This window comes from Littorina saxatilis, linkage group LG2 (genome assembly GCF_037325665.1).
Source record: "Littorina saxatilis isolate snail1 linkage group LG2, US_GU_Lsax_2.0, whole genome shotgun sequence".
In the NCBI taxonomy this organism is placed as follows: Eukaryota; Metazoa; Mollusca; class Gastropoda; order Littorinimorpha; family Littorinidae; genus Littorina; species Littorina saxatilis.
Window position 1 is genome coordinate 38189154 of NC_090246.1, and position 16032 is coordinate 38205185.

A 16032-nucleotide genomic window follows, 5' to 3' on the forward strand; every position below is an offset into this window, starting at 1 on the left:
TCACTGGTAACTATCGATTGTAATAATTTTTTACTCGGTCTTAACTGATTATATATTAAACTCACACAGTCTCTCTGGGCTGTAGAGATCGACAGCATTACGTCCCTTTACTGAGTAGGCTCTTGTCACTGCATGGTAATCTAGGCTCTTGAAACGTAATGTGCAACTTGAGAGTCAGTCTGTGCGCTATATTGATGTGATTCAGTGATTGTTGCAAAATGTTGATTCAAATTAAAGATGATTTCAGCCTGTTGTAACAAACTAACACTCTACTCTGAGAAGAAAAAAAATCATTGTGTTCAAAATAGATCGAGACAGCAGCGGCAACTAGCTAGCTGCATGCGCTGAGTGTCACTAGTGAGAGAATTGTTACACAGTGTACCCCCACACCCCCAATTCAAGACTTCCCCTGTATAAGACCTTGATTTTTTATAAACCTTATTCATGACCTGTGAATTGGGTATACTTTTTTGTGCCAGTCGAAGGGTTGCCATTTCTAGAACGAGGCAGCTCGTTTCCGGAAATGCGGCGCTTTGTTGGAAATCAAATGAGGTTTCGGGAAATCCCGATTATTCCAACTCTGCCCCGGATTCTTACTTTGCGCCCAACATGTATAAAATAACCCACCGTCACAGTAGAATTTTCTGGTTCGTCAACACGCAAAAAGAGCGTACCGTGGAAAAACAACAACAGTTTTGACGCACTTCAGGCGTGACCTTCTTGTCTGCTGTGATATTCGACATTTCGATACACAAAACTTTTAACAGAGACAGAGGTAATATATATTGCGGAGCAGATCTGTGCATGTTGTAACAGTGTTTTGCATGATGTAACATTTTGATCTTGAAAAGATGACAGTTGTGCACAGGTTCTGTTTCAGTGTTTGCAGTGTTGATTGCTAGTACTAGTTTGATTATACTTTTAGAATTATTTACACGTTAGGTGTGTTGGATTTTTAGAAAATTGTGTTTAGCTACACATTTAACTAAGGATCGTGTCTGTCGAGAGTCAAAAGCTTGGGAATAGGAGAGAATGCATTTGATGATTTGTCGATTTGATTTGTCTTTGGTCTATAGTTTGCCCTTTCTGATGTAATCCATGAACCCCCCCCCCCCCCCCAAAAAAAAAACAAAAAAAAAAACAACAAGTCTCGTGAAGCGATAAAAAACATTTAGTCAATGACAATTAAGCTGTCGGCATCAAATTTAAAGATTAAGTTATTAACACCAAAGAACAGTCAAGAGACTATATTAGGATAGTCTCGACTAGCCACAACCAAAGACCAAGACGGGTCGCTTATGTCTCCGCCCGTAGCAGCGAATGCAGTAGTTGCTTAACCTATTTTCTGTAATTCTGAGCACATTTTTAATTTTAGAGTAAACGTGACCATATATTTAATTTATGTATACATGTTTTTGAATTCAGGAGAAATTGAGGAATACAAATTTCGCAGTGTCTACACTTACGCCGCCCGTAACTTTTCCCTTCTTTGCTTTGATTACGCCACAAAGCATTTTCCCGCCAGGGCCGCGCTCTATACTTCCAGTTTGATCCGGTTTGGGCGGCCATTTTAAAGCATGGGTCGAGTGAGGACAGACGTGTTCAACAGTTCGTTAGTAGTGGTTGTGCGTTTCTACCCGTATGCAGGCCGATTTACTTTAGTCATGGATAGCGGACTTCACAGCGAAGCAGTTTTGACAGTAGGAAGTACGTTCGAGTACTTCAACAGGTTGCAAAAAGTTATCTCGGACTTTGAAACGAACGCGTTTGTCCAGCTCTACGTTCGGTCGTCGCGAACCCTGCAGGTGCAGCGCAAACGAGCCCCCAGAAAGACTTTCAACGAAGCATTGCAGTTTGGCGAGTTGGACTATGCCTGCATCAATGGAGGACGAAACCATCTGATGCAAACAAACAACCACTACATTTTCCCTCCAATTAACCTGTACGCATAGGACACATACGTGGAAAATATAACCCAACATTCAGTACAGTACATCCTAGTACACACCATGGAGGAAATTCCACCACAAATCATACACAAATGATTCAATCCTTGTTTGGAGAAATAAAATAACGGGATGGGTTGAACAAACAACTACTTCACTCCCCACATTCTGCCCATTAGTACAGATAATTCCAAAAATACGGAATAAACCCGTTAAAGGCATATGTACGCGCTCCCGTGTTTACAAAGTGTAGTTTGCCCATAATCGATGTCAAACGCACCATAAGACCATATAATGACGATATGTCACCATGCGCGGACCATAATACATGCATTACAGCTTGTTCTAGCCTCTGAAAAAGTGAGGATGTCAACAAAGCCGCAGTGTTAGCTCCCTTGCATCAACGTTACATGTGTTGCCAAATCTATAAATAGGACGATCCAGATCAAAATGAAAATTAACATATCTCAACATTGAAGGGGTCCTAGACCACAATATTTTGCAGGGAACTTAATTTAGCATGTCTCCAGCTGTTGGTAAAGCAATTAGCGTGTATAGTCATCGAGTACATATGCCTTTAAAGGAACAGTGAAATCTATAATCACTGAGCCTCATATAAGCCTCAATCACTGAGAGGATATCTGGAATATCAACCACCAGTACATACAAGTATGTCCTAACAAGGGACATGAATAATAGTGAGCGTGTTACGACAGTAAAATGGCGTCATGTCGTAACTAGAGAATGTCCGTAACAATAAATGAATAACAACACAATAACATTTAATTGTACAACATAAAAAGAAACACAATCAAAATAAAACAACTCAACATCTACTGTAGAGCATCACAACATCAAGGTACGGGATAACCTTTAAGACATGAACTCATGTGTAGACTATCACAGTTGTGTGCTTTTTTTCAGATCAAAATGATGTTGGCACAGGCTGCACGGTGCAGCACCCTCCCCCTGACAGCCTTTGTCACAACGTTGGGAAGAACCAGCGTCCCAGCTCTTCTCCCCAAGCAGCCTTGTCTGGCCACGCGCCTGCAGACCTATGCCTCAGAGTCACGCCACGCACTCAGAAGGGCCACAAAGACCAGAACATGGAAAGACACCATCATGGCCCCTGCTGGAGATACTGGTATGAATAATAGTACCTAAAAAAGTATTTCTTTTTTTGTTTGTTATGCTCTTTTGTTGGGGGGGGGGGGGGGGGGGGGTGAATGTTATGATAGTTAGAGAATATTCATTCTGCATTTTATTGGTACTGTGAACACATATGCTTTAATGATGTTGCAGTTTTTACAACTTGCTTGCAGTACACATGTATACAGAATATGGTTATTTTTGACAATCAGATACCTTGATTAGTTTTCTTACAGGACCAGTAATTGATTCTGAGATTGGTTTAAAGTTTTTTTACTGTTGCTTGCATCATTGTGACTGTGAGTCGTAGAAGTGTGAATATATATATATATATAAATTATGTTCATCTTAGCTGTGACATATTTTTTCGTTGAATTGTTGGCTCTGTAAGTAACCTGCACTACCTTAGTTATGAAGATCCTTTTATTTTCAATACTCTGAGTGAACCATTCTGTGCTATCGTGTTATGCTATGGAAGATGTTTTGAAGGCATAGCAAAACCATATCGGTTCCTGTTTGACAGAGATTAGCATGGTCATCTTGAAAGGTGTCTGCAGTGTGGCTTGCATTTGTCCTGTTTAGCTTTCAACCTTGGCAAAGGACTGGTGGCAGGTGCGTCCTTGGTGGGCATAGGTGCTCTGTGTTTCTATGGCCTGGGTCTCTCCAATGAAGTCGGTGCCATCGATAGATCAGTGTAAGGCCTTATCAATTTCATAAGACACAGTCATACAGACAGACATAGCAAACTTTATTATCTCAAATGAGAAATTCATTGTGGCACATTGACCAGCATATATATTTCACATTTAAACAAAAGAAATGAAAGAAAGAAGATGAGGTACCATACATAATGGATAGACATATGTATGTTTTATGATTACACAATTTACTGCCCAGTTTCTCAGTGAGCATTCTTGTTTTACATGCACTGTGTTAATTTTGATTGAAGTGCATTTTCTGCTTGCTTGTGGAAGAAGGTGTGAGCGTCAGGTCAAGCAAATGAATGAATAAGAAGGGGGGGAGGGGGGGGCGGCGGGGGGTGCAGTGTCACACGTGAGAGTGCTAAAAGGAGTGTATGCGTTTCTTGGGTCAGACAGAGAGCCTGCTTGCTTGTGTCAGCTTTAGATTCAAAGAATGGATTTCGAGTGAAATGAGAGAAAGAGGGTTGTCTGAGAAGATGCTAAAATTAGTGGAGTATGTATGAAGTCTTGGGTCAAAGAGTAAGTCGTACAGTACGACTGTTATAATTTATTTAATTATAACTATCATGTCTTTTATTGCCTTGGTTTTAATTTGTCTGTATTCAGAATGTGGTCCCCTGAAGTGCGGCAGCGTATCCGTGACACATACATGTACTTTGGCGGGGGCCTGGGCATCACCGCTGCGTCTGCACTGGCAATCAGTCGTAACCCTAGACTTCTCAGCATGATGATGAGGAACTCTTGGCTGGTAATTTGTCTTGTTTAAACAACATTTTATTCACAATACATGACATGTTGCAATTAACAATATACAGCCAGGACACAAACTCAAACTCCACACTTCGTCAGTTTTGTTTGTGTGGTTTTTTTTTTTTTTTTAATATATAAAAAAAGAGTTTTTATGCCATAGTTTGGTCAAATCCTGATCTCACTTGTAGCTCAAGGGAGAAAAGCAAGAAGAAAGAAACATAAAGCTTTTGGGTACTCCCAGCCTGTACTGGTCACAGAAAGACATACTGTTGCTAAAGGGAGGCAACCATGCAATAAACTTTCAAACCATCAACCCTCAGTAAAGAAACGGCCTACTCGAGATACAGCCCCATGGAAGTGATGTCAGGGACTGGGTGGCCGAGTGGTAACGCACTTGCGCTCGGAAGCGAGAGGTTGCGAGTTCGACCCTGGGTCAGGGCGTTAGCAATTTTCTCCCACCTTTCCTAACCTAGGTGGTGGGTTCAAGTGCTAGTCTTTCGGATGAGACGAAAAACCGAGGTCCCTTCGTGTACACTACATTGGGGTGGGCATGTTAAAGATCCCACGATTGACAAAAGGGTCTTTCCTGGCAAAATTGTATAGGCATAGATAAAAATGTCCACCAAAATACCCGTGTGACTTGGAATAATAGGCCGTGAAAAGTAGGATATGCGCCGAAATGGCTGCAATCTGCTGGCCGATGTGAATGCGTGATGTATTGTGTAAAAAAATTCCATCTCACACGGCATAAATAAATCCCTGCGCCTTGAATATGTGCGCGATATAAATTGCATAAAATTTAAAAAAATAAAAATAAAAAAAAAATCCCTGCGCTTAGAACTGTACCCACGGAATACGCGCGATAGAAGCCTCATATTGATTGATATTGATTGATTGATATGCTGAGAGAAGAGCGACATTTTTTTAAGATTAATTTAGTGAGGGGACAAAGCTCGCACTGGGCTAACTGGATATTGCCAAAGGTTATAACTGCACATGCAACGTATGTGTCTTATGTCCTTCTGTCTTTTGGAATGTCCTAATAGATCTTATAACAATGTGTATTTTTATAATCATTGACAGTCAGGTTTATAGACATGTCGAATAAAAAATTCCATTTCCATGGGCCAGTGCACTGTTTTTTTTTAATTTGAATGTTTTATTTTGTTTGAATGTTATTTTATGAAAGTAATGAATAAATAATGATAAATGATAGTCACTTTTTGTATTTTGGGTTGCTGCTGTTTGTTTTACATACATCACAAAAACAGTCAAAAACAGACAAAACTGGAGTACAGGGGGAAAATAATATTTCAGCAGATATGATTGTCACACTTCTAATTATTGTTATATTTTATCTTTCTGGGTATGCTCTAGGGGATTACGAAGCAGATTTTGATTATTATATTTATATTTGGAGTTAGGGACATTTCTTTGTTACAACCATCAAACTTTAGGGTAACCCCTGCAAAATTTTTGTTTGAAATAACCTGGTTATGACTGCAATACAATGGCAACAAAATCCTTTCGTAATCCCCCAGAATGTGATATTCTGCACAAACTGCACAAAAAATTATTGCTCTAGCTAAATTACAGCCAGAGAAATCGCAACACCACAGATGCAACTGCCGCAAAAATGGCCGACATGAGAAAAACGACGTTGAAGATAAACTATTCAAATATTGTCTTTATTGACACATAAATATGACACTTTAGACAAAAACACAGACACACATGCATTTTAGGTATGTTATGAGACCATTATCTGCAAAAAAATTTAAAACAGGGTTTTGATCAATTTGTCCATTTTGCACTGGCCCACCTCCCCTTAATTGTTGTTATTGTTATTCTTATTGTACCTAATTCTTCTCTGCAGGCTATTGGAGCAACGTTTGCAGCCATGATTGGATCTGGCATGGTGGCGCGATCACTACCGTACAAGGAGGGCTTTGGCACGAAACAGATGGCGTGGATGGTGCATGCCGGAATCATGGGTGCAGTGGTGGCACCAATGTGTCTGCTGGGAGGACCCCTCCTCACCAGGGCTGCATGGTACACTGCCGGTGTTGTTGGAGGTAAGTTTTGTGTGGAAGTTGTGACTGATAAATTGTCTTTGAGAGAGGGGCGTCTGCTAATTTGCACGGGTGCTAATTTTCTGGTTTATTCCTGATTCACGGTTTGGTAACAATGTTAAAACATTCATTTATGATTTGACGCTCAATCAGAGAATTGTGTAGTACGGTTTTCAGCTATGCAAGTTATTTTCTGGTTTGGGGCTCCCAGGATGTTGTCAGGTTTAGGGCTCCGAGGATGTTCAGTTTGGTCGTAACGTGCTTAATCACCCATATATTTGTCCCACCATTCCTGGTTCCAGTGAAAGGTTGTCAAAAACGTTTGCTATGAGTGTATACAGTCGAAGCTATCTATAACGACCATCCAAGGGAACAATCAAACGGGTTGTTATAGACAGAGTTGCCGTTATTAACAGGTTGTTGGCGGGCAGTTGCAAGGGCTGGTTTGACTGTACCCCTGTTTGAGTTTGTTGCACTGTGTCAAATCCAATCCTCTTGTTCAACATTTTATGTTCAAACTTTTGTGCACACCAGAAAATTGTTGCCTATGTTATTGAAGGCGGAGCTTGATATTCTCTTTCTTGTATACAAGTAACGGTTATTAGTTTTCACAGATTACTCAATCTGACTGAGGTTTGTGGCACAATAGATGTGGAGCAGAAATTAATGTCTTAATTTCCTCACAGAGAGCCTAATTGGTGTAATTTGTAATAGAAGGAAAACCGAACTCAATTTGTGCGTTCTCTGTGAGATGTTTGTGATAGCAGTCTTTGATTTGAAGAGACTTGACAGAAGTTGTTGTACTTGGTTGTTAACAAGTAATTGTTTGTGTGTGCAGGTCTGTCAACAGTTGCAATGTGTGCACCCAGTGATAAGTTTCTCTACATGGGGGGACCTCTGGCCATTGGTCTGGGCATTGTTTTCGCTTCCTCTATCGGTGAGTTGGGTTTAATTTGTTAATTTTGTTGGAGTCAAAACCAGTATTTGAGGATGAAAGTCGCTTGTTCTCTTGAATGCTTGTTATTCTCTCAATTTCCAGGAGACCGATTCAGCATAACTCTCTCTTGTTCTATTACCCAAGCCTTGTGCATTTAGATTGCTTACTTCCCTTTGTTTATCAATATCAGGTCAAAGAGAGTAGCTACATGATGAGCAGCAGTTCTGTAATTAGTGTAAATCAGCAATTGATTCAGAGCAGTTTTTAGGGATGTGTGTCACTGAGTGTGTGTGTGTCTGTGTAAGGTTGACAGATAATGTGTAGAAGTATGGTTGCTTGCTTGTGTATAACTTTGTGGAATTATGTGTGTAACTTCTTGGACCTGTGTGTGTGAGTATGATGTGTGTGTGTGTGTGTGTGTGAGAGAGAAAGAGAGAGAGAGTTCTTACACAGGTGGGCTTATGTGCAATACTTTCTTTCATCTTTATTAGCCCGTTTTGCAGCATTTTTCAAGCATTAAAGGTCAAAATAGAATTAAATCTTGTATGTATAACTATGCAACACCTAACGGCAGTCTCAGGGCGCTTTACAAAATACATTGGACTTTGAAATTCAACAATCAACAGAACCTCCAGAGAATCCTGAGAATCCAACTTTTCACACATGCAAAATATTTCATGCAAATACCATCACTGATCACACGTTCCCCTTATCCTTGCAGGCACCATGTTCCTACCCCCAAGCACAGCGCTGGGTGCTGGCCTGTACTCTATCTCCATCTACGGCGGCCTGGTGCTGTTCGGCCTCTTCCTGCTCTACGACACGCAGCGAATCATCAAGGTGGCTGAGAACTACCCCTCCTACGCTGCTCAGCCTTACGACCCTGTGAACATGTGAGTTACACATTGGTTCAGTTGTTCAATAGTTTATGCCATCAATATGGCTGAGAACTACCCCTCCTATAGCCTTACAACATCACCAACATGTGAGTAACAGATTGGTTCAGTTGTTCAAATTTATTTCATCAATATGGCTGAGAACTACCCCTCCTATAGCCTTACAACATCACCAACATGTGAGTAACAGATTGGTTCAGTTGTTCAATAGTTTATGTCATCAAGATGGCTGAGAACTACCCCTCCAAAAGCCTTACGACATCACCAACATGTGAGTTACACATTGGTTCAGTTGTTCAATAGTTTATGTCATCAAGATGGCTGAGAACTACCCCTCCTATAGCCTTACGACATCACCAACATGTGAGTAACAGATTGGTTCAGTGTTCAATCGTTTATGTTCCTGCTGTACGACACACAGCTGGTCATCAAGGTGGCTGGGGACTACCCGGCCTATGCTGCTCAGCTTTACTACCCTGTCAACATGCGAGTTACAGATTGGTTCAGTTGTTCAATAGTTTATGTTCCTGCTGTACGAAATGCAGTGAATTATGAAGGTGGCTGGGAACTATACCCTTGCGAAACTGCTCAGCCTTACTACTTCGTCAATATGTGAGTTACACATAGGATCAGTTATTCAATAGTCTATGCAGACCTGTTTACCAGTACGATTTGGGCGTATTTTGTACGCCAAATTATTATCGGTACGACAATACGCGACACACGCACAAAATACGACTAAGAAAAAGTCTAGAATACGTTTTCCGGTGTTGGTGTGCTGATTACGGGATGGTACAACTGATACCGGTTTTGGTCTAAGGGAGATAACTCTGACAGCGAGTCTTCAGCTGTGGAAACCTCGTTCAGTTGTTGGCACGTGCGATCGTCTGGACAATCATGGCAAAATGAAGCGGAAAAATTTGCCAGTTTCGGATGACTGTACCAAGTCTAAACAGCAGAAGCAGCAGATTTTCTTGGAGAACTATAAGAAAGAGCCAGGAATTGTGGAGTCTACTGTGGGAAAAAGTCATGCACACTGCAATTATTGTAAATCAGATTTCTCCGTTGCCCATGCTGGGAAATATGACATCGAACGACACTGCAGTTCCAAAACTGCCAAGGAATTCAATCAATCAATCAATAGGACGCTTATATCGCGCATATTCCGTGGGTACAGTTCTAGGCGCTCTGCAATGATGCCGTGTGAGATGAAATTTTATACGGCCAGTAGATTGCAGCCATTTCGGCGCATATTTACCTTTCACGGCCTATTATTCCAAGTCACACGGGTATAGGTAGACAATTATTAACTGTGCCTAAGCAATTTTGCCAGGAAAGACCCTTTTGTCAATCGTGGGATCTTTAACGTGCACACCCCAATGTAGTGTACACGGGGGATGTTCGGACACCGAAGAGAGTCTGCACACAAAGTTGACTCTGAGAAAATAAATTTCCGCCGAACGTGGGTTTGAACTCACGCTGACTCACGCTGACAGCGGCCAACTGAATACAAATCCAGCGCGCTACCAACTGAGCTATGTCCCCGAATTATGAAGTTCATTCCCGCAAAGCAAATCCTGCCAGAAGAAAAGGCTGTAGTCCGTGCTGAAGCAATGTTTTCTGAGATGATTGTAAAAATGAACTTGCCACTGTCAACCGCAGATGTTATTTCACGAACTTCATCTTTTCATTATCAATCTGTTTGGAAGACACTGGTTATTATGCTACAAACTGACAGGTAAATAAAATTGTTTTATCCCTGTTGTATTGGAAGGAGTTAAATTCTGAAGGTGTTCACAAGACATGCTATTCTTACACAAACACGTTTGCACCCACGCGTACATTTTCCCTAGCCCATATGGCTTTGCTTGCAAAGTACACCAACTTTTTGAAAAATACACTCAACTTTTTGGGAAAGTACTTTTGGCTCAGGTTTAGGCTAAACAGGTCTGTGTATGTCATCAAGGTTGCAGAGAACTACCCCTCCTGCACTGCTTAGCCTTACGACCCCACCAACATGCCAGTTACAGATTGCTTCAGTTGTTCAATAGTTTAATAGTGAATGTTCCTGCTTTATGGCAAGCAGCAAGTCATCAAGGTGGCAGAGATCTACCCCTAGTATGCTGCTCAGCCGTACCACCCTGTCAACATGACGGCCTGGTTAGATGCTAAACAAATCACCTGTGGAAGGTAACTCTGTCACATGACAAACTCCGAACAGCAGGTCGCTTCACTTCTTCGATAATGAAAGTCATACATCTCCCTGCATAAATCAATGCATGCATGGGCATAACCACTTGCTATGCAACCACTAGGGGAATAATCAGACAAAAAGCATGAAATCAGGCCCACTAAGTACATTTACTGCTAGCACACATATATTATGTACAAGTTAAAGCATCCCCTTTTATTGGCTCTGTCGATGCCCGTTTTTAACCGCTTGCTTCCCTTTATATAATAAACTGGCCATAGAGCATCGTCGTCCCGAACTAAATCTTCCAAGTCTCATAATCCATGGAAATTCTGGGTAGGGAAATCCTTTCATGCAATGACGTCAGCACCTTTCGGCGATTGGTCAATGCATTTCGGAGGCAGACTACAACATAAATGTCGGTCACACTTGAAATTAACGCTGCTTGAGATTGCTTTCCAAACTTGGATGAAATGAACAGGAGCATGAGGTCAGTTATCAACTTATTTTTCCTGGAACAGTGAGATCGAAAGAACGTACAATACACAATTACGAACGGAGAAACCCATAGACTGACGAGTTGACACATGCTCTAGAACTCGCGTGTAATGCATGTTTGAAGTTCAACTGTCTATTTTCACCCCGGAGAACAGTGTGCCGGGTTGGCTGATTGGTAGAGCGCTCGCCCTCTGACCCGGCGGTCACGGTCAAGTGCAAGAATTTGTGTAAAAAAAAATTCAATTTTTTTTCTGAGATCCTTATTCTTGCATTTTATTCCTTTTATTTCATTCCAAAGGTTTTGAGTCATGTATTGAAAATCGAATTTAGCACGCAAGTGCTTTTGAACAGTTGTCCCACCATCCTGTATTCTATTTTTAGTTCGGGATAACCCCCGTCTATTTGTAGAAAAGGTCAAAGGGCATATGTATCACAGCGCGTCGACTGAAGGTAATGGTGGTTGGGGGCTTGTGAGATCATGTGCTTGTGCTGCAAGTGAAAGACTATTCAAGCAAAAGATTGATGATGAAAGCATGCAAGCAAGCAAGCTGCCAACCTATCGTGAAGTAAATTAAGTGAAACAGACCAAGATTAGTAAGAAACACAGAAACGCAACAGGTGGTTGAAATAAAAAAAGTTAAATAAAAAAAGTTATAGTGTGACACTAGTTTGATGACAGAGCTGGAAGCATAAGAGGATAGGAGGTAACTGAGCCATGAGATGTGTGCACTACTTTTCTGATTTTGTTCTTCCTGTGTGTGTCCTTACCGACCCACGCTGTCTTCCGTGTGTAGTCAAAGACTCAGTCTGGGGAAGATTAACTTAATCCTTGTTTATGCATCAGTAACCTGAATTTAATAACAAGAATCCCTGACCTTCATGAATTGATTTTGCCCGTTGTGTTTCATAGGAGCATTGGCATCTACCTGGACACCGTGAACATCTTCATCCGCATCGCCATGATCCTGTCCGGAGGGGGTGGACGCCGAAAGTAAACTGTCTCAAAAACTGTTTGCTTTGCTGTTGTGATGTTTTTGCTGTTTATTTTGTGCACGTCTTCTGATCTTGTTGTGTATGATTATGAATGTACGGATAAGATGTGTGAGAAAAGACCAGATGAAGTGGTTTTGTGTGTGTGTGGATGTACGCATGTGCCTAAGTAAGATTTCTCCCAGGAAAGAATTTGAATTGCGTATACAGTACAACATAATATCCACTTTATTTTTTGCCAAGTACTTGTGATTTTATTTGTAATGCTTCATTTAACAATTAAGGAACTTTCTTGTTAAGCTTTTGATGCCTTGTATGCTTCTTTTTCAGTTTGCAGTCTGTCTTATAATATTTGCCATTGCAGATTTTCTAACATTTTGTGTATGAGATACAGACAACTGCAAATATGTACCAAATTTAACTGGAATTATTTATATTCTTACAAGAGATAAAATGCTGAGTTACGAAACTGTTAGTATCTAACCTCTTTATCAATCTATTTTGCCTTTTGTAAATTGTGAAAATGAGCTTTTCTTTGCTCATAACAGTTTCATAGAGTAGGCAAACCAGTTTTGGTTCACAGATTTTGTTTAAAATAAAGCACAGTTCTATGTTTATTTAGTATTAGTCTGTACAACGTATAACAACGTTACTAATCCTGTAGATTTTTTTCTGGGTCCTCCTCCCCCCCCTCCCCCCAACACACACACATGCTTTTGTTGTTGTTATTTGCTTGAAGTATAGATGTAACAGAGCAGTCGTTTTCTGAGAAGTTATTGTAACATCTGCTTTGTAATAGACATTTTCAAGTAATAAATTTGTCAGGAATTTTAAGAGTGCCTGATATTAATGCAAGCTTTTCAGAGCAGGGGGAAGCAACTAGCTCGCTGCTATATAACTTGCTTTAACCTGCTATAATGAAAAACAACTAACTCTGATGTTACACCCATGCATCTTACAAGCAGGCGCATTTCTGGCTTGAAAAACTGATATCCCAGGTTTGTTGTTGTTATTAAAGCCATTAGAATCCTGCTCAGTTGTTAATGTTCTACATATAAGACCTAGTAACCGGATATCAAAACTTAGTCTAGCTTGAATTATCTTTGTTGGAAAAGTAGTTTATGCATGACTGTTCAGGTGTAAAATTCCAGTTGGCTTTAATTAAGTCTTCTTACTGCTCACTGCTGTACAAAATGTATGCTTGGCAATTTGTGAAATATTTTATTTTTGATCACTCGTTTTCTGTAACTGATTTCTAAGTAAATACAACTATCAGACACAAACAGTGTTGTGAAGGCATATGATATATACTTTGCACAGTCACAGATTTGTAGTGGTACAGGAAAACAGTGTAGCAAGAGTCTAGGTCTATGTGTGTTTATGAGACAGGTGTACACAGTTTGTCCATAGAAAGAAAACAAATCTGTAGTTAAAACGGCATACTTTTTCTTTTATGATTTGTGTATACCTGTCAGACTGTGTTTGTAAATGTAAATGTCTTGCCATGAAGCCTTTTTTTCTTCTGTTTGACATCCCCAAGAACAGATTAAGGACAAGGAAATATCATCATTTTGTAGAACTTTGCAGCAGTTGTTTTCAATGGGGTTGTCAAAGGGGTTTAATTGTCACACATCCAGAAATAACATAGAGCGTGAGATCATTATTTGTTGCTGGTTTTTTTATTTGCAGGAAAGACTAGCAAGTTTAAAGAAGCTTTGGATGTGTTACAGGGAATAGTCAAGGTGCCCACATAAGACCAGGGAGCTACATGTATTTGTAGTTTGGCTTTAACACTGAGAGGTTTATTACAGATCTGCAAGAGAGATGACTGTGTTAACACAAATTCAGAAATGATGGGACATCAAGTTTTTGAGACACTCAGGGTTAAGTTCATTGCTGCAGGGATCTCCAACAGTGAAAGAGCTGAGGTTACTACTAAATGTTGTTGAAATGTGCACTTTGAGGCATTTTTAAAAATAGTAAAAAGATATTTGTATAAAAACACACTTTTGACAATTGTGAAAACTTTATTCAGGCACTCTTCATACTCTTTTTTCTCTGTGAGCAATTTTGGACCTGAAAACTGCATGATTTTGTTTACTGAAGTAGTGTCCCCTTTAAAACATATAGCTGCACAAATTATATTAAAAGGTACATAATTATTATTTGATCTGCATGTCAGGATTTTGTTTTGTGCATTTGCAAGTAGACCAAGCTTGATTGCAGTGTAAATATACTTGTAGAAAAAAGAACAGAGAGGAAATACAAACTTTGAGATGTTGAAAGTGAACAATGCCTGGTTGTTCGTGATTGTGTGTGTGTGTGTGTGTGAGTATGTATGTGCCTGTGCTTTGGTTTGGAATTGTCTGAACGTGACTTTATTTCTATACTTGAATCAAAGAAATGTTTGCGTACAAAAAACCCTGCAGCATAACCTGTTACAGCTCTGATCGAGTCGTCTAACTGCAGTTCCACTGATACCGGTTGAGTTGTAGCCATGGCAGTTCTCTGTCTGCTTCTTTATTCTGGGCTCTGCAGTCAGTTACATCATGACATTATGGAGGCCGTATCATGGCTGCTTGGAAAGAAAGAAAGAACAAGTTGCGTAAGGCGAAATTACTGCATTTAGTCAAGCTGTCGAACTCACAGAATAAAACTGAACGCACTGCATTTTTTCACCAAGACCGCATACTCGTAGTTTCGTCAGTCCACCGCTCGTGGCAAAGGCAGTGAAATCGACAAGCCAGAATAGTGCGGTAATGGTCGCGCTGAGCGGGATAGCACGCTTTTCTGTACCTCTCTTCGTTTTAACTCTCTGAGCGTGTTTTTAATCCGAACATATCATATCTATATGTTTTTTGAATGAGAAACCGACGAGGAATAAGATGAAATTGTTTTTAAATCGATTTCGGAAATTTTATTTTAATATTTTTTATATTTTTAATTTTCAGAGCTTGTTTTTAATCTGAATATAACATATTTATATGTTTTTGGAATCAGAAAATGATCAAGAATAAGATGAACCTAATTTTGGATCGTTTTATAAAAAAATAGTTTTAAATACAATTTTCAGATTTTTAATGACCAAAGTCATTAATTAATTTTTAAGCCTCCAACCTGAAATGCAATACCAAAGTCTGGCCTTCGTCGAAGATTGCTTGGCCAAAATTCCAATCAATTTTATTTAAAAATAAGGGTGTGACAGTGCCGCCTCAACTTTTACAAAAAGCCGGATATGACGTCATCAAAGACATTAATCCAAAAAATGAAAAAAACGTCTGGGGATATCATACCCAGGAACTCTCATGTAAAATTTCAAAAAGATCGGTCCAGTAGTTTACTCTGAATCGCTCTACACACACACACACACAGACACACATTCACCACGACCCTCGTCTCGATTCCCCCTCAATGTTAAAACATTTAGTCAAAACTTGACTAAATGTAAAAACAAAGATAACCGCACGCAGACACAGAAAGACACACACACACACGCACGTATTAATTGGTATATCTTAATACTGGCGCTTTTATTGCACAACCATCATCTACTCTTCTCTCATCCTGAACTCAGGTAAAATGAGTTACTTCCCTTCGGGTCTCATTTATCCCGGCGATACGACATAGACCGATGATGATCAGAATGCAAGAGAGCACCAGCCAGGCATAGTCGACTCTTTGTCCCTATCGCAGCGATAGCATCTGATGCGTTGAAAAAATGTTAACTGGTACCGTTTATATACGCTGGCCTACATCAACACTTCACCCAAATCGATCTTTTCTCGCAACAAACCTCATGCACGAAAGACAAACCAGATTTAATGACATCAACTAACATCATCGTAATCTGTTCGACCGGCGCAGTCCAGAAAAATGCGTGATATCTCGTCACACACACGATC

The 16032-nt window shown here is 40.2% G+C and overlaps 1 protein-coding gene across 1 annotated transcript; it reads left to right on the plus strand.

Annotated features, from left to right (window-relative positions):
* Positions 1–598: 598 nt before the first annotated feature.
* On the plus strand, positions 599–14423 carry LOC138958938 (growth hormone-inducible transmembrane protein-like). The gene is made up of 8 exons (XM_070330281.1): positions 599–775; positions 2871–3090; positions 3678–3789; positions 4403–4544; positions 6423–6621; positions 7457–7555; positions 8277–8448; positions 12051–14423. The coding sequence occupies exons 2-8, from the start codon at positions 2877–2879 to the stop codon at positions 12133–12135; spliced, it is 1023 nt and encodes a 340-aa protein (XP_070186382.1). The 5' UTR covers positions 599–775; positions 2871–2876; the 3' UTR covers positions 12136–14423.
* The last annotated feature ends 1609 nt before the right edge of the window (positions 14424–16032 follow it).